This window comes from Macrobrachium rosenbergii, chromosome 52 (genome assembly GCF_040412425.1).
Source record: "Macrobrachium rosenbergii isolate ZJJX-2024 chromosome 52, ASM4041242v1, whole genome shotgun sequence".
Lineage (NCBI taxonomy): Eukaryota > Metazoa > Arthropoda > Malacostraca > Decapoda > Palaemonidae > Macrobrachium > Macrobrachium rosenbergii.
In genome coordinates, this window is record NC_089792.1 from 23,329,180 (window position 1) to 23,348,314 (window position 19,135).

At 35.7% G+C, this 19,135-nt stretch overlaps 1 protein-coding gene across 1 annotated transcript in view; it reads right to left on the reverse strand.

Moving 5' to 3' along the window:
• Positions 1-19,135, reverse strand: part of LOC136833754 (voltage-dependent calcium channel type A subunit alpha-1-like) — a 1,031,224-nt gene that overhangs the window by 87,355 nt on the left and 924,734 nt on the right. Inside the window, 1 exon segment of the mRNA XM_067095975.1 lies at positions 5,834-5,917. Within this exon segment, the coding sequence (XP_066952076.1) occupies positions 5,834-5,917 (84 nt within the window).

A 19,135-nucleotide genomic window follows, 5' to 3' on the forward strand; every position in this document is an offset into this window, starting at 1 on the left:
TAAACCATTTAAATGTTTCAAACTACATCATCAGCGAAAAATTAAATAGGCTTGCTCTGAACTTCTAGAAATTGGATTTCGGATAAACTGAGTAATTCAATAAACAGATAATGTGTTTAAAGGGAAATCTATCATACACTTGCTGTTGTTATTCTCACTTCGTGATCAAAATACTAATATTTACTTGTCTGAAACACAAGAGTTCAAAAATATGATCTTTCTGCAAGAAAAGCAAGAAAACATCTTTTACGTTCCCAATGCGAGAGTTCTGGAAGATACAGTTTTGTAGAAATATTACTATGCCCATTTTTTCATTCTCGCCTGAAGGTATTAAAATAAATTCTAAAGTCAAATTTCTTAGTTTTACAAACATCATAAACCAGTTTGAAGGGATATTATAAAATAAAGATAAACTGTAAGTGGCCGACGTACTACTCAGTACTTGAAATGGTTCAACTGCTTCACAATGCGTTCGAGTTTGTTTTAAAAGTCCCTCCACAAAACACAAGAGCTGAGTTCAAACGAATAACTAAAGTGGTAGTTGTCTTAGTGAAAAGAAAATTCAGAGTAATTGCTAACACAAGATTGCAGTTTTTCTTCTTTTAAAAGAAATGCAAATTGTACAGACTTAACAAATAGATCTAAAGACTATCTACTTAAAAATTATTTTAAGTAATCAAAATATCTATTTAAATTATTCACGACAGTATTTGCATGATATGTACTACTTCTGTGAGGCTACAAACACTACAAGCAAAACAAATGAAATGTTTTGTATCAGGTGTTTACACGTTTTCAACTAATCAAACCATCCGAAGCTAATTCCTAACACTAAGACTACTGTTCTAGCGACCCCGTATAGAAACGGGTCTAAGCTGAGAAGAAGACTATATCATAACTAGAACAACGATGTACCAACACTGCATAAAACCCTTCTGGTTCTCAGCTCTAAACTGTCGAAGTGGTTCCAATCTCGTCAAAGGACCAAGGAGTACAAAAGTCAGACAGTGTTCTGTCGTGAAAAACTGATACAGTGAAACGAGTGTACTGATTTTTTTTTTTTTGAAATTTTAAGATATATGGCAGTGGTGCTTCATCCTGTTCAATAAAAAATAAAACATTTTTTATGCACTAGGATGTTCCAAGAAAATGACCATGTTTCACTGAACTATACTAAAACGTTAGATTTAAATGAATCCTTTCTGTCCAAAACAATAATGAACTTAAAATAAATGAGACACTGCTACAAAGAATGACCAAATTTGTTTCAACCAAACAGAAACTGTGTAAATGTAGACATGTTGCAGTTTCATTAACAGTTACTTAAAAATAATTTGATACTGCAGCTGCTCTGAAATCACTGTAATACAGTTGATTTTTTTACACCTGTGATATTCAACTAGGTCAAATCCAGTTGGTCATGTATATTATTGCCTATAATACATTCATAATGCCTGGGCTGTAAAGGAAACTTGTTCTCATGTTTCAACATTAAGTATAAATTAAATAAATAAGACAACCTTGTTTGAATATTTCATATACTTGTTCATAAGTTACTGCGTAAAAGCAAACGACCACTTTGGAAAATTCACCAATTTATTATCAAAAACAAGAAAGTTTTCGACATTCGTTTCTGCAAGGGCTGAACAATCGTTATGATTTCAGTCACAGATTTCGGGCATAAGCTTCAATACTTTCCAAAAGGTAGTCCTCAGAAATTTTAACATTACAGTTCAGTTTTAAAAACCTAAAGGGGCAGATGTCTTACTGTTATTGCACAGTTCGCAAATCAACACTTCAATTCTAGGTAATTTTAGGTTTAAGTAATTTTGAGTAACATACTATAAGTGATCAATTTCCTAATTTTGCTAAACTAAGCTATCAGTGTTTAAAGGATCAACTCAACTTTTATGTTCAGTCATTATCGTCTATTCAGATATATACGAAAATAAGATGACCAACATTTGGGACCTAAAAAAGCTAATAGTGTGCAGCACTAAAGCTATGCAAAAAAATTCAACTGACCTAGGACAAACATCAACATTTTTTATTTTTTTGTGTTTTTAAAATCTTCGGTTCATGAGTACTTGACCAAGTGTTCTTTTGTTGTGGTTTCCTTGGAATTTTACTTATTGAAATATAATTAAAATGGTCTTAGACAGGCCTCCCTAATTTCACATTTGTATATTAAAGAAAGAGCTTTTGCCGTCAGATAAATGCTGTGATTTCTAGTCAACTATCAATTAATACTTGTTCACAAAGAACCCTCCCTCTCGACTCTAATGGAAAATTTTGGCTTTCCAAAACCATCAATCAAAGATAAAAAAAAAAGTGCTAAACTTTAAGGAAATCAGCACATATGGAAGCTGTTGTTAGGAAAGTGCATTTGATTCCATAACAGCCTGGACAACATCGCACCAGCTAAAAAAAAAAAAAAAAAAGCGACATCAATACTCATAACATAATTACATACAAGCGAGTCCTGTGCATTTATTCTTTCGTTTTAGTTTTCTGGTTTCTTCTTTTGTAGGACTGTTTTAGCCAAATGACAAGAGAGAGAGAGAGAGAGAGAGAGAGAGAGAGAGAGAGAGAGAGAGAGAGAGAGAGAGAAGTTCTGGTAACTGTAAACGTACTTGTATGTGCATTGATATTGCGATGAGTTATGACGCTACCTCAGAAACATAGGATTCTAGTGTGGTGCGTGGTCAGTTCACTGGATAAGCATATGGACACAGAAATGCCTTCTCTGAACCATTTCAACAATGCCCGAACCAAAGGCTTAAACAACAGCGAAGAGGCGTCCGCTTAGCCGTCAATCATGTCAGCAAAGTTATCAACTGTCACAACGAACATCAAACCACTCTCTGAGAAACATGAGCTTTCACCCTTTGGCTGTTGAACAACGGACAACCAGTATTTTCCTCTGTTCTCTGAATTTTGGTTTTTGTAAGGGTTAGATTCTATTTTGTTTTTTTGTTCTTGAACAGAAGTTTTTCTGGTATGTTTTACTCTACTAGTTATTTCTGTTATGATTAGGTTTCTCTGTCGATCGCGTTATCGTAACTAGCTATCCTTGGTAGAATAAGATGATGCGGGCCTCTGCCCATTCTTGGCCATGTTGATACTCCCGATTAATTTGTCCATTCAGAAATACTCAATCGAAGATTGGCATTAGTAAACAATTTCCTTTACTAAATATTAAATAAATGACACATACTCTTTTAGGCTTCAATGACTGCTGTTTCAAATTAATGCCTACAATTGTCTTTAGTATCACTTGTAAGATTAATACAGTTTATCAAGTCAACTTGGGCTTCCATTTCCACATTTTTCATTATCTGTGCGGATCTAGGTTCTAAAGAATTTACGGGGACAAGGGAACATTATATATTAATTCTTAATAGTAGTTTAGTTCAGTTGTTTTGATTTTCCTAATATGTAAGATCAATGTAGCTCAGGAATAATTTCATGGAAATTGATATATCACCATATTTTTCAAAAACTATCCCCTTCAAATTCCTTGTTCTGTAGTCTCACAACGGTCTTCCTGTACTAGGAATATTCCCTGACTTCTTAAGAGCTTCCAGTTTTGGGCCTTATACCACGTGTGTTCTGATCACATCGTTGTCTACTACACGTCAAACGCAGGTCACTTCAACAAATATTCATCTTTTCCTAGGGCCATTGGTTTTCGGTATTTTGTTTTTTAAATGGAATACTTCCCAGAGAGAAGTTTCCCTCACCGAGTACATACAGTACAAGAAGATCAGATTTTAACGAACCAAGACAGTGACCACGGCTTTTAGAGTTAATACATTAGTCTCTTTTTAATGAATTAAATACTATATAGTGTTGCTATCAATTGACAAGAGTTTCTCCATCTGGAGAAACCCTTTTTCGTTGACGGCAACACTATATACTATCAGTCAGTTGACTAGTTCATTGCTGAAGGACTTAAATCTTGAAAGAGAGAGCAAGGGCTCCTGGTTTTAAACAGTCCAGATGAAGGAAACCTTGGTTCCGGCAACAAAGAGTTGGACTTTTCACCTCTGAATACCTGGATTTTGATGGGAAACTGAAATTCGTGCATTGGCATGAAGAGAACCAGTTTGATTTCTTCCTACCAGACATTCCAGTTCTGCTAATCTATCAATAAAGAGGGGACTTATAGAAAATATATGATGGGGAGGGTAAATCCATGCCATAGCTGGCCAGAAAACATTGTCAGCATTTCTGAGTGGATTGGCTGTCCCAACTATCCAGTTGCTGTCAGGAGTAAAGAGTATTCTTATGTCCTTCCTTCAACATTTTCTTTTTATGCAGGTGGAAAGGGCGAATATTCACTGCGGAATTAACTGAAATGTCGACTGCTCTCTGGGATGGAGGTACATGATGTGATCTGCATGTATGCGCACGTAAGAGGTGGTCAGAAGTTATTTTAACATGGAGGAATGAGTGTCTTGTTAATAAAACAATTTATAACCAGGTTATTTAGTGCCCTATTATTGGCAGAGTCACCTCCTGTTGTAGTAAGGTAAACTATGACTGCTAAAGAGTAGAGCACCATACCTTCTGTCGAGACAGATTTGTAATCATCTACTGACCTAACCTGTCCACAACAAAGCAACTTTGCCAACACGTTTGTCGTTAAGTGCAATGGAAATTTTAATTGGCTCCATTATCCATTTGACCAAAGAACTGGACTGATTTTTTTTATAATGAATCCAAGTTTTAGTGTTTAGACTAATGAACAATTGGTTACCCAAGGAAACTGGAAGACCTCGTACCAAAAGTAGGACTTTGAGTCCTCAGAGACGGTGTTCTTGGCACAATTCATCAACCTGTGTCTCAGCTCTTCATACTGTTAAGAATTTTATTCTTTCTAAAGAACTACATAGATTCTTCATCCCACAGAATATGTTAGGGTTTCAATGACAAGTGTTTTCAAGGAGTTCCAACATCAACCACTTTAACCAAGACCATGAGAATTAAATCTAGATTGCATCTACAGTATATATCTGAATTGTTTCTTTATACAAATCTGAATAAACCAAACGAAGGCCAGTATAGTTTTACTAATATGGAATGGTTTTTGCTCCTTATGGGGCTCTCTGAGGGCATGCCAGGGCTCAAATGCTTATCCTTTGAAGAATGACCAATGTATGCTGTTAAGGGATTCAAAGTTACATTTCTTTATTTTCTCAGATTTAGATATTCCTAACGTTCTCAATTATTCTAAGGCTGACACGTCTTTACCATATGTTTCTTTCTTGAGCATATATGTAGGCTAGTACACATGATGCTCTCGATTTGTGATCAAGATCACACAGGATGTCAGGCTTGTGGGACCTGGGATATTCAGTTTCCTCTTAAAAACTTACCACTCACTTTTCCTTTCAAAAAACGACAATCCAATTCTCTCATGATTTTAATTTGATTTCCGTTAAAACCAAATACATAACCCACGGTTGAATTTATGATATGGAACATATTTCAAGTCATTTTCATACTTTTCCATGATAACAAAATATTTGCTCATTTTCTATAGCTTTACAATTGGATATATCAACAAAATTCCCTTTAGGACTACAAAATGTTTATACATAAATTTGCTGTACAGGTCTTATGAATTCCCAAACGAGTATTTCCTATTTTGACTATATAAATACTAACTCCACGAACACTGAAAAATAACTTGAAATTACTACACGCATAGTAGTTATAAGTGGTAGCTAAAACATGGAAGTGGACAACACCTATCATTAAAGAAAGTCCGTGACATTAATTAATGAGAAAATCTTCTTATATAAATCAGAAACATGAGGATACTTACCCCAAATTCCACTACCAAGGAATCGATGATGGAGCCAATCACCGTAATGAAGTCAAAAATATTCCAACGGTCCTTGAAAAAATTCTTGAAAAAGATAAACAACAAATTAGAAAAATCCCTTGATTAATCGCGTTAAAGCATATACGCACACATATTCATACGCTTAATAAACAATCACAGTATATATGTATTATACCATATATGCTGAATTTTTAAGCACATATGCATATGTATGCACGTATGATAGATTTGTTTGTGAAGGTACACAAACTTATATATTGTGTGCTGTTTATGCTATGAACGATTACTATTTTGAGATTAATATACCTTACTTTCTATATATTGTATATAATGAAATTGATTAAGCATCCAAAATGGGATATTTTTTTTCCAGCACTGAAGCAAGTTGCCATGATGACAAAAGTGATCACAACTGTAAATACTGGTTTGTACAGGAATTACTTAACCGAAAACAAATTCTTATGAGCTATTTTACATATAAAATACTTTCTACACTAATTGTTTGTATGCAATTGCTACATCTACTATAAAAAATACTGAAGAAAAAAAAAAAGAAAGAAATCAGGACAGCTTGTAAATGCTACAAGGCAAGATTGTATATAACAATAAAGAATTAATTGAACATTGTATATCAATATATTTTTTTTCCATTAAATTTCTTATCAGTTGTACAGACAAGAAGATGCAGATTTTGTGAAGGTAGTTTGGAGAAAACTTTCCATGTCATGATGCACTTAAATTAAGGATACCATAAGAAAGAGAAGTGAAATAAGTAAGGGTGTATTGAGGTTAGAGCATTAGCATCGGTGGGTCACAAGTTAAGAATGGGGTAAGCACTGTATTTCAATGGCTGATGGAATGTAATGACACATCAGTAATGTTGACGATAAGGACGATGAGGATGATGATGACAGATGACCCTGCTATAATAATAATAATAATAATAATAATAATAATAATAATAATAATAATAATAGGTATGACTATCATTACCACAAAATTTAGGTAAAAACACAACAAATGTGAATTGTAAAAAAAAAAATGTGATTAAACCGCTTCTTATATGTGCATAAATGTATTTCTATACTCTGAAACACACGAAAGAAATGTTGAGTATCCTACAGGGTAACAGACTTTTGAAGTTCTAGAGTGTAAATCACACTAAAACATAATGAATACAACTAAGGATGAAACTGGTACCTGAAATTCTTATGAACATTAAGACCTTCCACTCAAACGTTCTCGTGAAAAACAAAAGAAATGTCTTTCTGCACACCAAGAATATAACAATATATTACCATTCAAATTATTCCACACCCCAAAAGTTATACTGTGTGGCCCTAACAAGGACCCAGACTAGGTCTAGTTAATACTAGTTAATAACTGTGTAGAGGAAAAACTGCAGTGTCAAGTAAACTATGGGACCAGCATTACAACAGGATAAAGCTGCTTAACTCTCTTCATCAGAAATTTGACGTCTGAAAGGTCCTTTTCTCCTCTGTACAAGAAAGAGTTTACTTGACACCTTTTATATACGTTATTTACATTGTTCTTAGGATACAACTGCAAATCTTTTATCAATAATAATTTACATTCGAAATCCTTACGAATTATGCTTACCAATGATTTGGTTACACTGTAGTATTTTACAACAAACGAAATACAGTAATATTTAACCATGTAACTCTTTATCATTCGAATTGTATCCGTAAATCAGTCGCTATGTTTGAACTGAAAACATGATTTCACGGATGGCAAGTCATTCAATAAACTATCTGCGCAGTTGGTAGACGTAGGAGCAAAACATGTGGCCATACATTAGAGTCTTTCACTGCTAACTCTTAACATCTTAATATTGCATTGCTTATACAAATCCCATTCTCTTCACTGAAAGTAAAGTAATCATATACACTATGCCCTTTTCATGGGATGTCCTCTATCCAAAAGCTTATTATCTATAATAAAATTTTGTAAGATCTAATTCTAACCATATCTGTTATTTGTAACTAAAGATGAGTTGTACTGTAATGCAGTACAAATAATGAAGGAAACCTCTGCTGATGGTAATTCCTTTTTGGCAGTTTAAAGGCATACACTCATTGACAAACTTTGTTCCAACAAAATATTTACATTTGCAATAAATTTATAAAGCCATCATTTGAACTGGGGACATTTCTTGTCTTTCTTCTTACAATTCCATGCAGATACATACATACAAAATTCACTTCACATTAAGCATTTCCATTTATTACCATATCTCGACATACTTTCCTATGTACAAATACATCGTTTCACTTTGCTATCATTTACTCTGACAATCAGCAAACTTCCCAGTGAAGATTCACGAAAGAAAGACTGTGCCCCAACTATAAAGTGTTGCCTTGAACGAAATACCCACACCATAAAATTTAAACATATAGGAAATATGTCTTAGTATTCAAATCTAGAAAATATTCTAAGTCAAGTACAATTTTTATCCTACAGTAAAATCTTTACAGCATTTGGGTCCTAGTCATTCGACGGAAGGCATGTATAAGTTTAATTTTTCAGCTACCAAAACAAAAAGAAATTAAAAAAAACACACTGACTAAATGTTAAATGTTATGAACTCCCTATAATAGCAACGTAAGTAAGGAAACAAAATTTCCATCGAACAAAGCAAGTGTTTTCTTGTAGAACTATTCTCATTTCACTATAACAAAGAAGGCTAATAACATTAGGCGATTTATATGCTTTTACATTTTACGCATGAAAGAACTTGTAACTTGCTTTTCCTGTTGAAAGAAAGTGAGTTTGTTCACGAGTGCAAATGAGTCTTTGGCGCGCTATTTGTAGTGTTCATTTTGTATTGAAATAGTTCTTTGAACACTTCACCTTGTCTCATTTCAGAGATCCACATCTTCAAATGTTCACTGCCTGGTCTTCCTGATGTATTTCTAAATTTCTTTTCTCCTGGATGAATATTTCGGGAACTTGTTCTACTTCTAATGCACAATACACACTGCCAAATTCCGAATTTTTTTTTCACTTAGGAAAGTAAATTCATTACCAGTCATGAGGAAATCTTATAGAAAATCTTATTTTTCCGTGAATTTTTCACTAGTGTGTATCAAAATACAAGCACCAAATGCAACTGGTTTCACCAATTACAAAATTTACGTTGAAGCTGTTGACATGACAAGACGTACCTATAAACAGGATTCCCTAGACAAGAGCCCCAGGAAACTTGAAGCGTTGGCACAATGAAGTGTTATATTGCATGTCTTTTACTCCGAAGACTGACCTGTATCTCTTCATTAGAACTTGCTTTAGTTGGCTATTAATAATCATGTTGAACCTTGAGCTACAGCAAAAGAAAAACAGAACTAAAAATCATGAATAAACCATCTCTTTGATTTTTCTTTCTTGGAGTCGTGAAGAAGTAGTCTTTGAAGAAGGAAGACAGACATTTCACAGGACTTTTGATTGAAGGATGTTCTGGTTATAATTGAGAGTACCAACCTGCCCTTTAAACCTAAAAACATTTCATAGTCTAAATGTGTTTAATCTATCAGTTTCTGAATCCAGGAAAAGAGGAAATTGATAACAGCTTTGTCACTGCACATGGAGAGGCGCGAGAATATAAATCTTATGCAGAAACTGACTTGTAGGACTTGAAGATCACGTCCTACGATTAGAAAAAAAAGTTGGTCTTAGGGAGCATTAACAGGCTTGTATCCCCATTTAGAAAGCCAGAAGAACATGAAGGACAGGAGGTAATGTTATACAATCCTCCCTTCCAGGAACCTAGATCTTTGTCATGCACTCTTGGACAAAGAACTTATTGACAAAATGTCTTTATTACTGATTCAAAAATCTTTTATTTTGAATGTAGGTTTCGCTACTTATGTTTGTTAAAGCGTCTCCATCACCATCATCACTAACCGAACTTATAGAACATCAAATGGAACAACCCTAAAAATTTAGTTGCCTTACAAAGAAGGCACCCGCAGTATAAAATAGTCTTTGATGAAAATAGAGAAAACAAAAAATCAAACGAAAAAAAATACAGATGAACTTTATCATACGCGAAAACCAATCTACTTGAATTCATGGTACATGTCCTTTTAAGGCATTTCCATATTCCCTAGGAAACTTATGACTACCAGCATTAAAAATACAGCAACGAAGGCTGATCCACAGAGAGAACTCATAGGAAGTGAAAGGCCTCTTGGTGTTATGAAAAGAGTTGCTCATACTCATTCCTCAGGCACAAGTGTCATGGATACTAGTGCTAGCTCCCTGTTATAAAAACAGATTAAGGAAGGCAGCAAAACTGGGAGAAAAAAAGGAAGTCTAGTATGGAAGATCAATATCCCAGAAGGAGGCTGACATCGAGACAAGAGCAATGTTCAATTAATACCAGAATAAACATTAAAACATGTGACATTAGTATCATCAACTCTGAAGGCATAGGACTTAAGAAACAATACCTAGGAGTAGTTTCCTAGCAGCATTAATTGAAATATTTCGCAAATACTGTACAAAAACATTTTAAAGTTTAAGTTATGATTTCTTTGATAATGGACTTTTGATGTTAAGGGATATCCCCGTCTACAAAAAGAATCAACTGTTGAGGAATTTCTCTGTACTTGTCGTCCTTATGACATGGGTTACACTCTATTTCACATATATTTCAAAAATAAAAAAAAACACACGCTCCATTTTGACGAAACCTTACATAACCTTACAACAATGTTGACACAAGTGTACAACGCATCTTCAAGATCAATAATGATAAACCGTTCGGGTGCAAAGCTGATTAAATGTAATCAGATAGGTACTAGCCTCCACTTTCATATCTTCATGAATTAAAGTTAGAGTCGGGAGTGAAAAAGACGGGACTTTCCCTAATGTTAGGTTTTGCTGATTATTACCATCACTTTGCCAGCTTAAGCAGCTATTCAACGCAGTTTGTCTGCTTCCCAGGTAATATGGCATATGTAAAAATAAGAGGTCTGTGATTCATAAGAGCACAAAGTCATCTTCCAAGCAAGGTATGAAAGTACAGTATTTGTTTGTGAAAACAAATAATCTTTTCTCTTTCTAGGTTTCCTCTTTCTTCTGCAAACTTTAGAAGACTCTTTAAAGCCATGATATTTTGCATATACCATGAAATGTAAAGTGGTGTCTACAAAAGTTAACTGTTATTGACAATACCCGACATTATCATTCCAAGTTATCACGTTTTAGATCACAGGCTGTTTTGTAAACAAAAATACCTTTTTCAAATCCTGTAACTAGAAATGTTAACAAATATTTTCTACTATCATTTGTTTTCAATTTCTATATGTTGAAAGTATAAAAAACAAAATGTAGTGTACTCACCTTTTGGTGACTATTTGTTAAAACCCTCTATCCAGTGTGCCTACAACCTCAATTTACTTTGGGATCAATAAGGTTCTAAGCTAGTGATTAATGCTGACTACAGGGACACTAAATCAAAGAGAAGAATAAAGTTAGCAAACTCATATGATGAAAAGTATTTTTCACGCAAAATATAAGTGTATATATAGTAAACCTGTATATTTAGCAAATCTTTACAAGAAATATTTTGAAGCATACCCAGTATTCTAAAACTACAAAACTTGATGTTGGTCAAACACCTTGATGATATTTTCTTATTCCTGAGATGATCATTAGCGAGGTTTTTATAAATTGTTTGCAGACTAAGTGCATTTGTCCCAAGCATTACATTTACAACGTTCTCACATGAGAACAATGAGCGTATACCTCTACCATACAAAAAGTAAGCAAAGTCTCAATTCCCTTTTTGTTTATCTTAAGTTGCAATGATGTTTTTAGAAAGATTTGGTTCCTTGCAACCTCTCTACTCAAAGGCTAAGTATATGTTCACATGGCTATCTCATAAAACAATGAAGTCATTAATAAAGAAAAGAAAATTTAGTACACTGCTCACACTCAACTAGCAAATAAACATTAATAAAAAACAAGACTCCCACATTTTAAAAGTGGCTTAAATTTTGCAACCTGTTGGGGTTCCACTCGATAAAACCACTGGTTTATTCGTTAGCGCATATTAACACATGAACCATACTGAATTTCAAGCGCTATACGAATCTCTGATGAAGATCCAGATAAAATCTGAAGATATTAACATATCTGCATGACATCAAAATACTAACGTCAAATTAAAAAATTATTTTTTTTATTTACATATTTCATACACACTGATCATTCATATGTGCCTACATTCGCGATCCTTTAATTTCTCTGGACACTGCAATCTTTTGTCTAACAGACAGACGAAGATTAGTACTACTACAGGGCATGTGCCACTAGAAGTCTCAAACTATTCAGTTACCTGCCTAATTTTTGTATTGTCTGGAAATAAGGCTGCAAGATCAACAGGGCTGAAAGGAGAGAACTTCCTAAGTGAATGACTGGTTTATGAGAAGAAACCAGTTTTGTTTCATAAAAATTCATTTTCATGGCTACTCTATCATCCATATGTGCCCATGAGTTACTGAATGCTGTTGCTGTTAATTACGTTGACCGTATGCAAGCAGGGGTTCTTGCTTCTAGTGCAACTCATACCAGATGCTGATTGCCCAAGGGCGATGATCAAGACCTGCAGAATACAGAGGAGCACTTAAGGATTGGTATAGGTCAGGGCCCAAGGCTTTGGAAATTCAGACGTTCTGCAATGCTAGGATGCCTAATAATGAATGGATGAGAAGGTAAAACTTTTCCCATCACAACTTCCTGTTGTAACCAGTAATTATCAAATCATATGTGAGTAAAATTCATTTGTTGAAACTTTGCAAAGGTCAACTGGACTGCTAGGTACCAGTATTTAAGATAGAAACTACATTTAATTCGTGTCTATCAGCTCATAAAGTAGAGAGGGCTCTGATCTCATAGACTAGAAAAGAACTCTTTCCAGCATTGCTTCGCCTCCTGCCACACTGTTGCAAGTCCTTAGGGTGACCTGCCTTTGCCAGTAGGATAGTTTGTTCTTCACTATGTTTTTATTCTGTGGTGACCTGTAGAGAGAAACAACCGGAGTATGTTCCTATGGAACCTCTGGCTCTCCTCAGGGAATGATGAATGGGTCTCACTGAACAGAGACGAAGGTTTTCTTCATTCTTATGAAATGAATAAAACAAGGGAAGGGAAGATGAAGTTGCTGTGGAACAGTCTTGCCTGCTTGGAGTTTGGGTATTTGCAGTGAAGTCAGATGAGAATGCCAAACCAACATAGAGGCTGCCTGACTCTTCAAGAAAAAATTAATTTTGGACACATCGAAGATGCAAATGTCAGGAAAAACTTCAGTGTGAGGTCCAGCATGTGATGGCTTGCATAGTTCTTAGTAAGACTCTTCAAAATGAAATAAAAATCATCTTTTGGAGGCTTAGGCTAGGAACATCTTATAAGTTCCACTGCAGAACCCAGGTCTAGTTCACAAACTCAAAGACTTGTGAAAGGGTTGCTCTACAAGCCTTGAAAGACAAAACTGATAATTTCTTATGTTGTCAGGGGAAAAGTACAAAATATTCAATCAAAGATATAATGGATCAGACTAGATTGATGTCAGTATACCGAACTAACTACAGAAATGGGTCCTTTTGGCTTAGTAGAGTTGAGAGTTGAAGCTCTGGTGGGTTTTGTGATTTTGGCTTCCTTTGAAAATCCTCTAGCTCTGAAATGGATACACAGTCTCCAGCCATGAAGCAGCGACATATCAAGGCTTCTTAGACTGGATGTGGTTGATAAAGCAAATTCTTACATGCAGAAAACATCTTGGGATTGTCCAACATGGAGAAATGGTCAGGAAACCAATCCTACTGCAATCAACCATTATTTTTCCATCTCATCCTCAGTCAACTCACTGGTCTTCTCCCTTCTGTTGTTCCATCCATAACCACCTTCAGGCATTCTGCCCTCTTCCATTCTAGCCGCATGTCCTGCCCAACGTGTCCTATGTGATCACATACAGCCAGTTATTAGTGGATGTCTGGTTAAATCTCTTATTTCTCCGTTGTGTCTTCTTCTCCAAACACCTTCATTTATATCAGAAATGGGACTTGTTATTCTACACAAAATGCTGTTTTAAAAAACCAGTACCCTCTGTTCTTGACGTTTAGTCAGAGTCCAGGTCTCAAAACCATTTACGTACTACTGGCCTGATAATGGTGTTGTAAATTATCTCTAGCAAGAACCTCTCTCTCCATCTCATTTCTGGATGTGAAAAACATCAGTACTTAACAAATATTTAAATTTCCTCACACTCTCCTTGATATCTACTATATTATGTTGTAGCTGTTCTTGTTGACTGTTTCTTCACAATCTCATCATTTTGGCTTTACTTTAACTGATCTCTAGTCCCATTTTGGCAGCGGTTTCTTTGAATAGTGTATACAAACATTCTATATTTTATAAATCTGTATCTATGAAATCAACATCATCAGCAAATGCAAGGACTTTGGCATTTGTATCTCCCAAGATGACCCCACCCTCAACTTCCTTGATAATCTGCATTATTTTCTCTAAAATTATATGAAACAACATTGGAGATAGAAGACATCCCTTACTCAAACTTGTTTTAATTTTGAAACACTCCATCTTTTTCCTTCCCACCTGGACACAACTCTTACTATTCCTGTAGCATACTCTTACCAAGTTTATAAGCTTTTCTGGTATATCAAATTCCTTCATAATATTCCACACTGATGTTCTATGGATGTTATCATATGCTTGTTTAAAGTTTACAAAAACCTGCCATATATCTCTATTATACTCCCACTGTTTTTCCATTATCTGTTTAATAATAAAAATCTGGTCAATTGTTGATCTTTTTCTGAATCCACACTGACATTCACCCAATGCTGTCTCTACGTAAAGTTCTAATATATCTTTTACAAATTTGGCTAGAGCCTTATAAAAGGTTAGTAGAAGTGAAATCCCTCTGTAATTAGCACAGTTTGCCTTATTCCATTTTTAATGGGTTCTATCAACCATTCCTATCAATCAGCCATAACCAGAAGCAATAGGAGAAACCACTCTGCTACATCAAGCTCTGTCAGAGAAAAGGTGACTAAGGGCGAAGTAAACAGCAAATATCCCTACTTACAAATTGTTTCTGTAAGAGAGGGTGGTACACCTGTGGCAAACAGCCATAAATATGGTAGAACAAATGCAAGCTGTGGTCTGATAGTGTGAAGTATGGGTCAGTCATAGGTCTAATGTATCTGTATATCAGTTCCTGTAGGCTCTACCAAGACAATATAGTCCCTGGTCATGTAAAACCTCATCTTCTTCACCACCATAGTCCGAATTCTAAGACTTGTTGTCTGAAGAATAGAGGCTGCTTTCTGAGGTCACAGGTGCAGTACTAATCTCCTGAATGGAAAATGTCACCTCCTGGTCCACTGGTGTCAGTGGTAGGTCTCTTTACAGTATTCCTTGAGGTTGTTGAAGAGAAGTCTTCACTGGACAACAAAGACGGAGAAATAGCTTGAGATCACTCCATAGTTGCCACTGCCCATATCCTTCTTAGTTGAATTCTTGTCCCCTGAGAATAGGGCTCAAGTCCTGCATCAGAGAGGACAGCAGCTCTGCCAGGCAGGAAACATAGGTCATCCTCAGCAAACAGAAACATTAGCTGCGTGGGTGGTGGGCATATCAGGTACTGAGTGGGCTGCCTGGAAAGTAGGCAGAACAGGAATTGACTGAGCAGGGTTGGTAGTGGGCAGAACAGGTTTCCATTGGGCAGACTGGGCAATAAGGCAGAGCAGGTGTCCACTGGGGTGGCTGGGCAGCAGACAGAACAGGTGTCACGGGGGCAGGCAGGGCAGTGAGCAAGGCAAGTGATAAACAGGTAGGCTTAGTAGCGGAAAGAGCTATAGTAGGAAGAGTTGTAGCAAGCAGAACAGGTAATGAGCTGGCAGATAAGCTGGATTGATGACTGGGCAGGGCTATGCTTGACATGTACCTGAATGACTGACTGCATCGTCATCCAAAGACAAACAATCCTTTACTGCCACTTTAGGGGAAATAGGATTCTACGACTTATCTGAAGACCTAAGCTGAAGAGTCAGAGGTGAACAAAGTAGACACGTCTATAGCAGCATTCTTGACACTCTCATCTTATATATCCTCCTCTTGAAGAAGCATGCCCACTGGTGAGGTCGGGAGGGCAAGGCCATGATAACAGCTACACAAGAGATACTGGTTATTATCTATGGGTGACATGAAAACTTGGCAGGGTTTACTTGGCAACCCTCCACATGCTTGCTCGAACATATTAAGGAGAGCCAGAGAATAAAATAAAATGAACAGTTTGCACAACCAAAAAATATAAAAATCTCAGTGGCACACCACTACCACAAGCACATACAAAATGGTAGGGTAATTTGTCAAAATGCAAATAATCATTTTATAATGCATTACATATAAGAATATTGGCATGTTTTCACAATATCAGAAAAATACAACCAATAAGAGCACCTTTAGGCACTGAAAATAAATAAATTAAGGTAATGAATAAAAAAAATTAAACAAAATTAACCTATCAATTGAAAATTACACATTTCTTAAAAATTCAAAGCACAGAAGTAAGCCTTGTTAGCAAGAATGCAAACAGACTTTAAATTGCTAACGAGTTAACCACTCTTTAGCAGTAAATATTAAACGTAAGTCACTCACATCAAAATAATGCGTAATACAAAATATATACAAATTCACTTGGAAACTGGAATAATTAATAAAAAAAAATTCAAAGAAGTTTTTTCTCAGGGAAATACTTAATTACTTACAATTCAGAAGTGCTTCTCACGAGACGAGCAAACCTGGATTTGGGTTTGTCCTTCATGGGTGTGCCAGCTCCTTCCAGATGACAAGTTCAATGCGGGTGATAACTTTGTCTTTTATGAGAATACATTTTTCTACCTTGATTTCACATGCATATATTGAACCTGTTATTGGTTTTGTTAAGTTTGCAAATATTCCTTTATACTTGTTTTATATGTCGTTGCTTCTTTTTGGCGATACTGAATTTAATCCTGGTCCACAGATTTGATCAAGGAAATGTATTTTATATAACAATGTCTGCGGATTGCATAACAATAAAAAGAACTTGCATGTTGCTCCCGTTAATTTCAATATCCTCTTTTGTTTTGAAACTCTTGCATCTGATTTGCAACACATTTCAGAATTGCCGATTCCTGGGTTTAAAAAGCCCATTTTACTTGAACATAAGGCCATTCTAAGGGGATGTGGAATGGCTTTGTATATTAAAGAAGGTTTCTCTGCATCTCATAGGCCACTGTATGAGTGTGGATGTCATGAAACACAGGTGGTTAAAGTCTGTGGCAGATATAAACCTTCATGTTTTGCCAGCTACAGGAATCCAGATTTGGATGAATCTATTTATGGCTGCTTGCTTACCAAAACGGCAGCAGTTCAGGAAGCTGACTCCGAGGCTAGTTTCATTATCATTGGTGATTACCATGCTGATCACACTGAATGGCTAAGGTCAGTTACTGCAACAGATAATTATGGTGCTGCTGCTTTAGATTTTTCCACTATTTCTGGCTGTGAGCAGTTAATAAACGAACCCACACACTAATGTGGCAACTGTCTTGACCTTGTATTCACAAATGTTACAAGGATTGTATCATTGTCGAGAAGGCTTACCAGCGGGCTCGTCTGATCATAGTTCAATGTCTCCCCTTGTAAGAGCTGATGGAAGTGCTGTATGTTACCTTAAATAGAAGACAGAACTTTTGGCTTAAGTCTTTATGAGCAGTGTGGTGAGTTCTTGGTGTTGTCTTATTCATGATTTCGTGAGTATAAATTATGTTTAATGGTCTTCAGATCTATAAAAGTCAAACGTTTGTTTCTGGGGTTTGACAGTTATGACAGCATTGACCCAAATGGGGCCTGTCTTGTCTTCTTTTAAAAAGACTGTTGATTTAATTGCTCAAAAGATTACCATTTTCCAAAAGTCAGTTGGGCTATTTGGAAGCTGAAAAACATTGCTGCATTACCTAAGGGATTAAGACTGTCCTCATGCCCCTTAGGATATAGGCCGATTTCAATTTCAATCTAAGGTTTTTGAGGAGCTGCTCTCTAAGAATTTTTGAAGGTTTGCTGAAGATAATAACCAGCTACTGATGAATAGTTAAATATGAGGGAAGAGAAAAATAAAAACGAATGTCTCCCGAACTCGGGTGCATTCATTTCATTTTCTATTCCCTTATATTTATTTATTTATCACCTTTTCCTAAAACTTGTCTCTCTATGCAGGCTGGTTCCCCTTTGGAGCCCTCTTGGGTTGCTGACCCTGTCCATACGGGTTTTTGTTGAAGTTTTAAAAAGGAAGAGGCTGGTGACTAAAGGCAACAGATAACTATCGTTTCCATGTAAAAATCCAGCTTTTATTTATGAAAGTGAAGAAACTAATGAAAAGGCAGTACAACTGAAATCAGACGTATAAGGACAAGTACTGGTGACTGCCGTGAAGAATCCTACTCGGCTGTAAACAGCTCGGCAAAGACATGAAAAGTGAAGCAAGTTATTGATGTATACCACATTGTCAGATACCACAATGGTCTCCGATTATCAAGCCTTCTGATATCTGTCTTATCTTCTCAATTAAAATCTCAGGGGCTCCAGGTGGTGCACGCTACTCTACTAATCTTCTGTCTGGTAGCAAAAGATTTTAGTGTCTGGGAACATTGAAAAACCACGAACGTGGGCATATATGAGTGATGGATTTGTGATGAAACAAACCCTATAGAATTCGGTGTGGTCTATTTCTGTAGCTGTAAATAAATTGTGGTTAAATACCTATTATGAAAAACAATCAGGCACCTAATATAAGTAACATGGAACTACTGTTTACCATCATAAGGAAGTATTTCAAATAAAATAAAGAAAATGTGCTTGAAATGATTAATGCATTTCTTAGCTAAGATAAAACTGTACATCGTAAGTGGAATCGTCAAACACTAATTCTTTTCTGCTAGATAATATAAATGGCATCATAAAACATCGGAGGGAAATCTTATGCCTTGGAAGATAATTCAAATAGCTGCAAGTAAAGAATAACAGGAAATAGCTATTTCTTGAAAATGGCTTTTCCAAAAATTACGGAACTATTACCTTAGTAACGGTTTGCATTTTGGTATGAAATCAAAACGGTATTGGATTGTTTTTCCTATATGCAGGATATACGTTCATAGCATACATATAGATGCTGCAGACACATTTTCATGA